This window comes from Carassius gibelio, chromosome B17, assembly GCF_023724105.1.
Source record: "Carassius gibelio isolate Cgi1373 ecotype wild population from Czech Republic chromosome B17, carGib1.2-hapl.c, whole genome shotgun sequence".
Lineage (NCBI taxonomy): Eukaryota > Metazoa > Chordata > Actinopteri > Cypriniformes > Cyprinidae > Carassius > Carassius gibelio.
The window spans coordinates 25,936,354-25,949,096 of NC_068412.1; the positions used below are offsets into that span (position 1 = coordinate 25,936,354).

Consider the following 12,743-nt stretch of genomic DNA (forward strand, 5'->3'; position numbering starts at 1 on the left):
ATATTATATATATATATATATATATATATATAATATATATATATATATATTTTATATAATATATTAATAAAATGTATAATAACAGTGTTATAATTAGTTATATAAAAATAAGTTAATATTATAATTTTATTATAAAATAGTATTTAATAATTTTATTAATATTATATTATTAACAATATGATAATATTACATTAAATCTAAATATAATTTGGTAAATATTGTTAGATAATACTCCTACTACTACTACTACTAATAATAATAATAATAATAGGTTAACAATTAAATAATGTTATTATGGTAAATGGGGAATTTTTTTTATCAATAATATTATATATATATATATATATATATATATATATATATATATATATATATATATATATATATATATATATATATATATATATATATCATTGTTTTAAATATTATTGGATTTTTTTTTTTTTTTTTATTGATTTCCTATAACCGTATAATTAGCCTATTGTGTATACAAAAATAAATCCGATTAAAGCCATCATGGTGGGTGTTTCCCCTAATCTTCATCACAATCATCATCTAATGTTTGAACTGTTGACTTTCCTGAAGGTTATTATAGACAACAGCCACAGGCCACGCGCGCTGATCCAGAGTCAGTGCGCCGCAGCGGCGTCTCTCTCTCCCTCACATCCGGGTGTCGCCTCTTCAGCGCAGACGCGTCGCGGTGATTGCAGCGCTCTGCGTTTCCGCGTTAGTAGCGGGGGGAACGGAGCACAGCGAGAGTGGCCAAACATAACTGAATTACGCTGGCCGTTCCGCGATTAAAATGAAAAAGACGTGACATACCATCCGGCGTCCGTGTTTAAGGAATGAGCGTGGGATTATGACACGAGACGGAATGACAACACTGCCTGACATGTGAGACGTCAGGACAAATACAACAACAGTGCGCTTGTGTGGCTGTCTCCGCCACCGTCTGTTTATGCTTGCTCTGTTGATGCACATTTTGCATTCGTTTCGCATTTGCTTGGAGGCAATATGAAGAAGTTTAATATCAGGAAGGTGTTGGACGGCTTGACGTCCTCTTCCTCCTCCGCCGCGTCCCTTCAGTCGGGAAACCGGGAGAATGACATGATTCAGGAGACCCTGCAGTCAGAGCATTTCCAGCTCTGCAAGGTGGGATTAGTTACTGTGATCTCATGCGGGGGGTGAGTGAGTGAGTGAGTGAGTGTGTGGAGGTGAGTGAGTGGCGTCAACTCGACTCAATATTCTAATTAGTAACACATATTTTGTTTCCGATACGATACCGCTACTTTTAATGGCCTGTATCGTCTATACCGATATATCGTTACCCATACGATACTTCTAAAATGAACTTTTAGATCATGAAATGTATTTAATTATTATGAGTAGAATGGGTAATAATACCTACTTAACTTTATATTTAAAATGAATTTTAACATTCAATATGCCTTAATTGCAACTAATTAGGTTATATTTTTGTTTACACATGGTTAAAATATGTTTACTGTAGTTGTAACCAAGGAAATCTACAAATACTATAGTTAAACTATGTTTACTTTACCATGGTTCACTGTCATAAAGGACTACCAGTAATAGGCTGTTGCATGCATAAAATCCAACTTTTTTTATTCGGAGAGTGTATTATTTATATAAAAAATACAGAATAGAACATGAGCAATATGAACTTTTAACATTCAAATTTAAATACATGTACTGCACAAACTAGGTGACAATTTCAATAGGTTTATTGTTATAAATAACTCATCATATTGTGAATATAGCCTATGTTTTTTTCTGCATTGTTCTGGGCTGCCTTTTCCAAAAACATAAATGCTTTCAAATTATAGGCTGCTCTTGGGAAACGCAGCTCTATTTAAATGCACTGTGAGAAGTGAGTGAACACTCTCTGTAATTGATTGATTCTGCCTTGCAACATTTGCGTGTTCAACAGGCATTATTTTTTGTTTAATAAACAAAATCATTGGTAAATAAAAACACCTTAGTATCAATATTTTTTTTTTTGAGTATCGATACTTTCGATACTTGCATCAGTATCGATATATTAAAACTTCAGGATCGATTCTCCCATCCTTTCTAATTAGAAGTGCAGCTCACCAATGTTCACTGGTTTTTAACTCGGTTAAAACAAAACACCTCGTTTATCGTTTATAACCACCACCGGATGGAATAACCACCCAGAGATATATGAGATTAATCGCTCGTGTGATGTCTGAGTTGACCATTGCTGTATTGGTGGCGGTTATTTTAAAAGCAAATTCATTTAAAGGGTTAGTTCACCCCAACATTAAAATTCTGTCATTAATAACTCACCCTAAATGTTGTTCCAAACCCATAAAACCATCGTCCATCATCTGAACACAAATTAAGATATTTTTGATGAAATCCGAGAGCTTTCTGACCCTGCATAGGCAGCAACACAATTAAAACGTTCCTAGAACCAGAACCGTTTGTTTAGAGAGTACCACAACGCATGCGCACCAGAATGTAAACAATGCTGATTACGTTGATTATGTTCTGGGGAAAGCACAGGCATTTTTCTGGGTACTCTTTTCCCAAATGGCGGAGGATGTTAACACGGGGAGAAGAATTGTTGAATAAATTGATATTTTTGTTTTCGTTGCGCACGAAAGGTATTTCTGTAACTTTGCAAATTTTAAGTTAAGCCATGTGTTATATGGACTGTTTTACCTTTGTCTTTACAACGTTTTCATGTCTGGGAACATTTCAGTTGTGTTGGTGCCTATGCAGGGCCAGAGAGCTCTGAGATTTAATACAAAATATCTTAATTTGTTTTCATAAGATGGGCGAAGGTCTTACAGATTTGGAACGACATTAGGCAGAGTAATTAATGACAGAATTTTGGAGTGAAGTAACCCTTTAACATGCAAATTACTTTTTGTAAGGAGCGGAACTGATTCAAGTTAGGATGAGACAGAATGACAGACTCATTCATGTCATTTTTCAAGGTGTGCCAGTCTCGTCTGTCAAGAAATACCTGTGCTTAATGTTTTGTCTAACAGTTTAATTTGGATTGTAGAACAGATTAGATCTTTTGCTAGTGTGAACAGATACTTTGTGTTCCAGTTCGCTCATTGTGGAAAATTGTTGTAGCTAAATGGTACAAGTTAGTTAATAAGGCCCTGTTTACACTTGTCACATGACCATTCATAATGTTATTGTTTACAAGGTCATTAAGTTTACCCCAAAATTTAAATTCTGACATTATTTACTCATCCTGTATAAACATGTAAGCCCATAGGTTTCTTTCTTCTGTTGAACACGTAATTTTCATTTTGGGGTGATTATCCCTCTCACTTGTTATTATCTATAATACATTTTTATATGTTTTTGTTTCTTAATTGTCATGGGTTCTATATGCTGTTATAATATAACTAATAATTATTAGGCTGTTTTTAGGTCAAACTGACCTTGACCAATTCACCAAGAATCAAGCTATGAAAATAGTTATTAATAACCATTCAAAACAATATGATAACAAAACTGACTTAACAAAAACAAAATATTTGACAAAAAAATACAGTAAGAGAACATCTGATAACTAATGAACAAATATTACTCATGTCAATATTTACTCATAATAAATATTTAATCTCTTCATTTCATCAGAGTTTCGCATGTTATTTTTGAGCTTTTGTAATGGATCTTTATTCCTGTAATAAGGCATTTTATTTAGCATATTAGATATGTGCTTTTTGTTCTTAATTGCAATCACTACAATAATTCTCTGGTGACCAACAGGCTGTATTAGTTGGGCTATTGTTAGATATTATATAATGTCAAATGTCTAAATGTGGTAATCATTCAGTACCATGGTAAATGTTAGAGTATTACCATTTGATATCATCACTGTACCTTGGTATCACTACAGTAATTCACATGTTAGTCAGCTTCTTAGCATCATGTTGTCTGAACCAAATCTCTAATATCCATTTTAATTTCTAAGTAATTAAATCCTAATTGAAACCCCTGTCCCCTACCTCATTACTAAAACTAATAATAAGAAGACAGGCCATGCTCAATTTGAATTATTTGTGTTTTACTGAATTGTTATAACTATAAATCAAATTTGTTGACCCTTGTGAAGTATTTCAATGGAACGCAAACAGACAATTTTTTTTAGATATTTATGCATGCATTAACATGTCTGTAAAGCTCCCCAAAAAACATGTTAAACACATATATATATATATAAACACATATCTCATCAGCTTAAGTTTAATGGAAATTAGCTTTGGTATCTAGCTGAAATAAAATAAGAACATTTTAGTTAATTGTTATTTTATTTCAAGTGATGATTTTTATTTATTATTATTATTTTTTAAGTTTTATTTAAAGATAATAACCCTGCTTGGTATGAGGAACAGATTGAAATATAGGTTGTTTCCTAAGAAATAAAAGAAGAGAAAATTTGTCTGAAAAAACACCATAAATGTAAATGTGTGCAGTTACAGACATTATTACCAGCAAATCATTATTTACATTTCTGTCATTTCCAATCTTTTGGCTTCAGAAGACTTATAGTGCACTTGATGGTTAACACAGGTTTTGATCCAAATGCCAGTAAATGCCAATTTTCCTTTTTGTGTGAACTGTTCCTTTAAGAACACAATTGCTTTGTTTGTAGTTTAATGCAAATCATCTTCTGCTTCACAGACAGTGCGACATGGCTTTCCCTATCAACCCTCCTCCATGGCTTTTGACCCTGTGCAGAAAATTTTGGCTATTGGCACACAAAGTGGAGCCCTGAGACTGTATCCTTTATTTGAAGAGCTGGCAACATACCCATCCTTACACACCTGGGGGGCAATAAGTGTCAAATGCGGTCGTGTTGTTTATGTATATTTAAACAAAGGCAGTCCTCCCACCCTTCTGTGCTGGAAGTCTTGTTGCACAAAGTAATTGACTTGTTCAAAGCATGCGTTGCTCTTTTTTCCTAAACTCCACAGAAACATATGATTATGTAAGTTGCAAAATACAAGTAACAACATCCTCTGGTAAATCTGCTTTTAAGAGCCTTGCTGTTCCCCCAGGAGATATGAATATTTACCCTAGAGAAGCTTCATAGGAGCTAATGATTTAAGAAACATGAAAAACTAGACTAAAGACACCCGGGCTTGTAGAAAAATTTGCATTAACAAATCAACATGCCTAGTATTGTTGATCAACTGATATATGTTATTCAGTAACAATGTCAATGCCAATTTTTAAGGCAGGGTGGCTGATTTAATCCTGATATCTAATATAATATATATTAACTGTGGTCAAACTATGTGGGTCATTGCTTTTAAAATATGTAAAAATCTCTTATATATTAGCCTGGGCCCATATCTACAGTACCTCCATTGCTTGGCTGAAATGCAAATCAAAGAAATTGATAAAACATTTCAAAACTGATGCTTTAATGCACTAAATGCTCAAGTCATCAGTGAGAAGGTCAGTTGATTCCAAGCAGTAAAAATCAAAGCAGCCCGAGTCATGCATTTGAGCAGCCTCATTTCAGAGGCACATTTCCTAGAAGCAGGGTCTTTATTCCTAGAGGAGCTGCGCTCATTAATATATCTCCACTGTGGCATGAGCAGCTCCTCTGCCATATGTTGCAGAGCTCGTCTCATCATTGGTGCTGCCGACTATCTGCCAGAAAGCCACCTCGCACGTGCTGGAAACATCGCTGGTCCTGCTGGGCACGTCTGTTAGAGCTGCTTCAGCTTTATTTCTGAGTGTTTTCATGTTCAGATATACACCACACCATTTTTTCAGTTGAAAGAAACATGGCTACAGAGTAGGGCTGGGTAGTATATATTGTGCAACTGTAGAGTTTTTAAATATATTTTTAATGGTATTTTTATTAAAAAAAACTTTCATATTTATTTTCTTACAGTCTGTAAATAGTTGCTAAAAATAACAAAAAATGCAAAAATAAATAAATAAATAAAGTAGTCATTGTAGATTCAGTTTTAATTGTTAAATCAAATGACCAATCAAAAAGCATGTCTTAAGTAAAATAAGGAAAATTCTACAATTGAAAAAGTAAATTTTTAGGGCCATATGAAATTGGTTTTATTCTTCTAAAATTCTCTGTTTTTTCATTTTAATTTTTCACTTTATTTAAATTACATTTCCGTAATAAAAAAAAAAACGATCAAATGTATACAAATAAACAAAACATAAAAAGAAAGTTAGAAATAAATGTTTTATTTTTTCCCCCAAATTCTATTTTATTTTATTACAATTTATATTTTTTCTATTTAAAATTTTCTGTATAATGTTTTCATTGATAAATTGATTTTCAATAGTCAAAAATTGTGTCTTAATTAATTGAAATTATGAAATGTATACAGTTTAACAATAATTTATTAATACATTTTAAAATTAAGTCTGTTCTCATTCTCAGTTTTCCATTTGAATTCTTTTGGATTACATTTTTTAATTATTCAATCAATTAATTAAGTCTCATCAATTGATTTCAAAACTTTTTAAAATGTCATAATTTATTACTCATTTATTAAAATTAACAGGGCCCTCTGAAATGTTGTATTTTTATTTCCGGATTTCTTTGTTGTCTGTTTTTTCAATTTTTCTAGATTTATGATTTAATACAATTTATCATAAAAATGTATTAGAATGTCACAATGCAAGTCTACTTCCCAAAAATGTTTGACGTCTTCATCTATTTTGTGAAATACACCATGAAACATGATTTTAGTTATACCAAAAAAGTACCAAAAAAGGCTTCATGGTTGAAGGCCAGACTTCTTCTTGTCAGATATGAATCTTGGTCGTGGGAGCGCAGCTCTATTATGCTTTTGTAATGGTGTGCAGTAGGTTGCCCAAGACTTCACTGTATCAATGGCATTTTGTCCTTGTGGAAAGTCACAAGCCACCCACCAGGTCAGTGATCTGAGTGGTGGAGAGTTGAGTTGACTGGCTCTCTCCTCTTTGTAAATGTGCAGCGAGGGCTGATGGGCTTACTGTCATTCAGTCCATTAGGCTATTTATCAAAAGAGAGGATGTATCGTTTTGCCTCATTGCCCCCAGCATTGGGAAACAGCGCCACAGCTCAGCTGACACAAACTCAGGTGTTTACTAACAGTAAATATCTCATTTTACATGATTGGTCTCCTGTGTCTCTATCTGTGTGTTTTCATCTAGAAACCTTGCTTGATGTTGAGGAGTTGGGAGTTTCAGCTGCCTTGGCTTTATAATAAATCCTAGCAGTTTGTTGTTATAGATGCTTGGCTGCATTAAAACAGTTAAGCGCTCTTTTAATATGCAGTTTCGTCACTGTTACAGTACTAAGAAGCAAACATTTGTGAGGTTTTATGCATGAATAATTCACAGATGGATTGTTGTTGAATGCTTTTTGTTCTGATTATGGTCCGTAAAGTTTTATGCATGGTAAAGACTTGAAACCTTAATCAACCGCTGCCAACGAAGGTGTTTAAGAAACATTAATGTGTTTCTTGAAGATACAAGTTTAAAGGGATACTCCACCCCAAAATGAAAATGTTGTCATTAATCACTTAACCCCATGTCGTTCCAAACCTGTAAAAGCTCCGTTCATCATCGGAACACAATTTAAGATATTTTGGATAAAAAGCGGGAGGCTCCAGTGCTCGCACACCCCCACGCTCTGCACAGTTAGCATGTTTCTCTTATCTTAAATACATGATTCAGATAACCAGCTCGTTAGAAGAGAGCTACATGAATGAACTGTGTTCCGATTGACATTTCCCTACACAGTGTTCACTTCTTCCCACGCCTTAAATAGGGAAATCTGTTGAAGTTTACTTCACCTCGGAACATTAATACATGGATTTGTGCTGCACTGCTGCCTGCAGCATCTTAGTAGAGAATTGTGACATAATATACCTCTATAAATAAAGACAATTAAAATTCTTGTCTTGCAGACATTAATGCCCTTTGAATGGAATACACGCTCGCTTCGAACAGGAATCATGGTGAATATCCGGTGGGGTTTGAGTTGTTGAAAGTTGAAAACTGTTGCCCTAGACTGCCAAGTTAATTACACTGTCAAGGTCCAGAAAAGTATGAAAAGCATCGTCAGAATAGTGCATCTGACATCAGTGGCCATTTTGGAGAATTTGAGCTGTATGCAGGCCGTGTACGCTTTTCTGTGTCAGCTGCACCACAAAAATACGTTTTCTGCATCTATTTATGCTTTGATTTGAAAGAAAACAGCGCATCAGTGCAGTGCGGCTGACATAGAAGAGTGTATGCAGTGTGCGTTCAGTTAATATTCTCCAAAATGGCACAACGGTGATGAGAGACACAGAGGAGACAAATTGTTGAATAAAGTCGCTATTTTTGTTTTATTCGCATACAGAAAGTACTCTTGTCACTTCATAACGTTACGGTGGAACCACTGATGGCAGATCATACTTTTCTGGACCTTGACGGTGCAATTTACTTGATAGTCTATGGGACATTCACAAGCCTCCTGGTTTTCATCCAAAATTTCTTAAATTGTGTTTACGGGTTTGGAACGACATGGGGGTAAGTGATTAATGACAAAATTTTCATTTTGGGGTGGAGTATCCCTTTAACCCATAAATCAGAATTTTCTGTGCTTAACCCACAAAAACTTGAGCCTGAGTCGAGCATTACATTTTTTTACATTATCAGTCGAATGAGGAAAGCCTTCTTTGCATTTGTGTTTAGAAATACCACAAGCCACTGTGGTTTACCAGATGAGGAAGTTGGCTCCTTTTCTTTGAGAATGCAGCTTTCTTTCATCCTTTCTTAGTTCACAACGAGTGCTGCATAATGCTGTATGAACTTTGATGATGTAGGGTTAAAAAAGAGGGACATGGCATGTGACTAGGTTTCTGAGCCATGACATTTTGACCTAAAGAGTACATTAGGTGCATTAGATCTGTTTTTTATTCATAAGTGAACTAAAATTTAGTGTAGATTGTACTGTAAAATGTTTACCAGATGTTAAAGATTGTCAACGTAGTGATTTCGTAATAAGATGCTGAATACAGGATTAGTGTGTAAATGGAGCAATTTGTCTCTAATGGCGTGGGTTATAATTATATTTATCGTCCTCTAATGTGCTAAAGAGTATTTTCCAGATCTGAAGTTGATATAGCAAAAATTTAGGTTCCTGTGAGATGTTGTTAAGACACTATAACAAAAATACTCCAATGAAATTTTGTTTTATTTTCCTTTCACATATGTATACGTTTTTGTTTCAATATTACTTCTATCACAATATTACCAACAATTATGCAACTTTGAGATGCAGAACTTTGCAAAGATATGTGTTTTGTCTAGATTAGAAAGTGTTGGTTATAAAATATTGTGGTAAATTGTGTAATATTACACTTGACACCAGACACTAGGTGTAGGAGCACACTAAAAGATGGATTAAGAAACGTATCTGAATGAGGAAGTGCCACCCAGATCTCACCAAGTGAGGAAATGTGTGCTGAAAACTGAAACCATCTTCAGAGCTCCTTGCTTAGATACGTTGCCAGTGCTGCTTTACAATTCACGCTCAAATAATTTTTTATTAGGCTTCAGCGTGGTATAAATTGAATTGATTAGTGCTATTTTTAATATCATCAGTGGTGTTTCAGTGTTGATTGCCTTGTGATCAATGACCCTCTCCTCTCTGCTGCTCTTGTAGGCTGCTGTTGGCAGCATCCACCTCCAAGTGCTTTAAATAACGGCCATTTGAGACTCCTCCAGAGTTTGTTTAAGGCACCCAGGGTCTGTTTGATTACTGTTCTTAATCTTGCTTGGACAGATCCTATCTCGAGTTGCAAGCTGTAGAGTCAAATAGCTTTATAATTGTTTTTTTTTTTTGTATTGCATTGCATTGCACAAGAGTTTGAGATTAATGTGGTACAGTATGTGCATGTCTGTTTTGCCGAAGCATGCCAGATTCTGCTGTAGACATTAGATGATTATATTTTTTATATCAATCAAGCAGTGTCCTAGCAACCATTCAAAACACCTTCACAGCTCTCTAGCAAAGCCATTATGTATCTGCATGATTTAGGGTGCGTCTCAATCAGCTCCCGAGCTCGTCGTGAATCACTGGTAAGTTCCCTAGACTCACTGCATGTTAGGACAGTGATCACTCCAATTCTAGTAACATGATTACGTGCAACGTCAACGGACAACATACTGTAGTAGAACATGAATTAATAAACAACCGACAGGACCAATCTCATTTTTATATTATTGTGTATTCTTGTTCTTACAACATTTCAGTCGAATGTTAATAAAAAATGTTCATCAGATGTTCATTAACTGTCGAGTGATGTGTAAAAGTTGGAAAAAAAAATTGTCTTTTCAAATCTTCTATCGCGTTATATTTTTGCAGTTGACTCCTGGTTTATGTTTCATGCTTCAGAAATGTGACATTATAGCAAACACGCTCCCTAGTGTTTGCAGTGCATTGTGGGATTTTTCAAGGGGCGAATGTTCCAGTGCACTGGAAGGATTTCGTGATTGGGACAACCCTTAAACTGGCCTGCTCCCTGATCAGTGCCCTTAATACTGAACATGGGAGCTGATTGAGACGCACCTACAGTAGCAACTCTTAAAACAGGCATGACATGATCACAGTGAGCTGGCGATCAAATGTCATACAGATAATTGCTATTTTAATAATTTAATTCTGTTCAGTTTGTCACTTAAAGTGCAAGCCTCATACAATATTTTTAGTTTCACTTGGAAATGTTAATAAATAAAATAAATTAAAAATGAAAATAAAATTGACCCATATGATTTATTTTAGAGCTTTATAATGTATCCATAATTTGTACTTTTTATTTTATATGTATTTATATATATTTTATATTTTTTATAATTATTGTGTGTGTGTGTTTGTGTGTGTGTGTGTGTGTATGTATATATATATATATATACTTTCCAGCAAGACTTTAGGCCAACGATCCTGTCTTGATGAGCTTCCTTTCTTTGTTAATAGATTGTGTTTTTATTAAATATATTTGAGTCTCATTTAATGAACTTATCAAGAAGCTCTTGGCCGGTGAGACAGAATTTTAATTATGCTCCGATGCCAGTTTTATTAAAGATGTAGGAAAGAACAGACGTGTGTAAGGCTTTGATCGTTTCTGGACCTCTGGTTAGTTTTCTGACTAGTTCACACCTTCCACATCATCTCGTCTTCATTCTCATCTCCTCTCTGCTTTGCTCTTCTCCTTGTTCGCTCTCTTGAGAGCTGCTTCACTGCCTTGTTGGCACTGTTTAGTTCTCAGGAACAAATGTCAGGGTTGCAGGGAACGTTGACAAGCCTGTCTGCTTTAGCTGCATTGTAATCTTTTGCTCTTGAGGCCTGTATTATTAGGGAATATAGTATGACAGCACCCTTATCAGATTGCAGTGTTTGCTCTCAGCGGAAGCTGCTGTTGTTTGAACTGAGTCACCCATTGTGGTCGGCAATGTGATGCTTTTGAAAGTAAAACTTTTCTGTAGATTTCCCATGTGAAATGTTACAGAGCTTTGTTCATTTGCTTGTTATAGCACATAGAGCTGTGTCGGCTTTTCTGTAGATTTCACATTTGAAATGTTACAGCGCTATGATAATTTGTTCTTTATGGGATGTATAATTGTGTTGCATGTACATATTGAGTATTAATCAATTAATAACATATTGAATAAACAAATCCAGGTCATATTTTGACACAATCTAAATCTTTTACATGTTATTAATTACTTTTGGGTTATCGTAATGAGAAATTCTCATGAAAGTAGTGTCACTCACAAAAAAAAAAAAAAAGTGGATGGTCTGTTTAAAGTTATTCTCACACACTGTGATGTATTTAGCAAATAATTGCCGCCCACTTAGACAGGAAGTGGCCATTTAACTGACATTATATGCAACCAGTCAGCTAACTTTTTCCCCACAATCTATATTTATAGGTGAATTTAAATAGAACAATAATTTACCAGTATGCAGTAAGTGTTAGCCATTTATTGAATGAAAAAAAAAAAACAGACGGGAAACACAAAATGCATTCTAATCTGTTTTTGTACGTAATGAAGTGTCAGTTTAGATTTATTTATGTTATATTTACTTTATTATGTCTATTGCATGCATTTTTATTTCATTTTAATTTACTTAATTGAATTGTATTTTAATTCCAGTAACATAATTTCCCAAAAAAAAGTTCACTGGTAAGTTTCGTTTTCATAATTCTTTTTTTATTAATGATTACATTAGTGTCTGCATCATTATAGGTCAAAGATGAGATGTTGAGAGACACATTTTGGTGCCTGTATCAAATAACATTTTCAAAAGTGACTTTATATACATAAAAAGCATATTAAATGCAAGTAAAGTGATTTTAATGTTTCAAATAATTTTTGTGAAAATAAAATGTTAAAATATGGGTGAAATAATGTTCAGTTGTCATTCAGAATAACAGATATATTTATTTAAAAATGAAGTAACATGCTTATTCTGATCTGCACTTGTTAAATACATTAAGGAATTATTGATCATGCTAAATTTGATTATATTTTGATTTAATTTAATATATTTTATACACTTCCTGCTGACAAACTGGTAGAACCCAGTGGTTTTAAAGATAAATCTATGATAGTCATTACTTTTTGCTCAGGAAAAAATTAAATTAAACAGGACACATTCTAATATTGTCATCTTTGACTCATATCACACGAGAACATGACACCCTGAACCA

General features: G+C 34.1%; 1 protein-coding gene across 4 annotated transcripts in view; it reads left to right on the forward strand.

Annotated features, from left to right (window-relative positions):
• The first annotated feature begins 624 nt into the window (after positions 1-624).
• Positions 625-12,743, forward strand: part of LOC127976083 (syntaxin-binding protein 5) — a 40,287-nt gene continuing 28,168 nt past the window's right edge. For 3 of the 4 annotated variants that reach the window (XM_052580200.1, XM_052580201.1, XM_052580203.1), the window contains exons 1-2: positions 663-1,152; positions 4,696-4,793. In XM_052580200.1, the coding sequence (XP_052436160.1) occupies positions 1,015-1,152; positions 4,696-4,793 (236 nt within the window). In that variant the 5' untranslated portion in view covers positions 663-1,014. Of the gene's footprint in view, positions 1,153-4,695; positions 4,794-12,743 lie in introns of all 4 variants that reach the window. The other variant, XM_052580202.1, reaches the window with a different exon arrangement.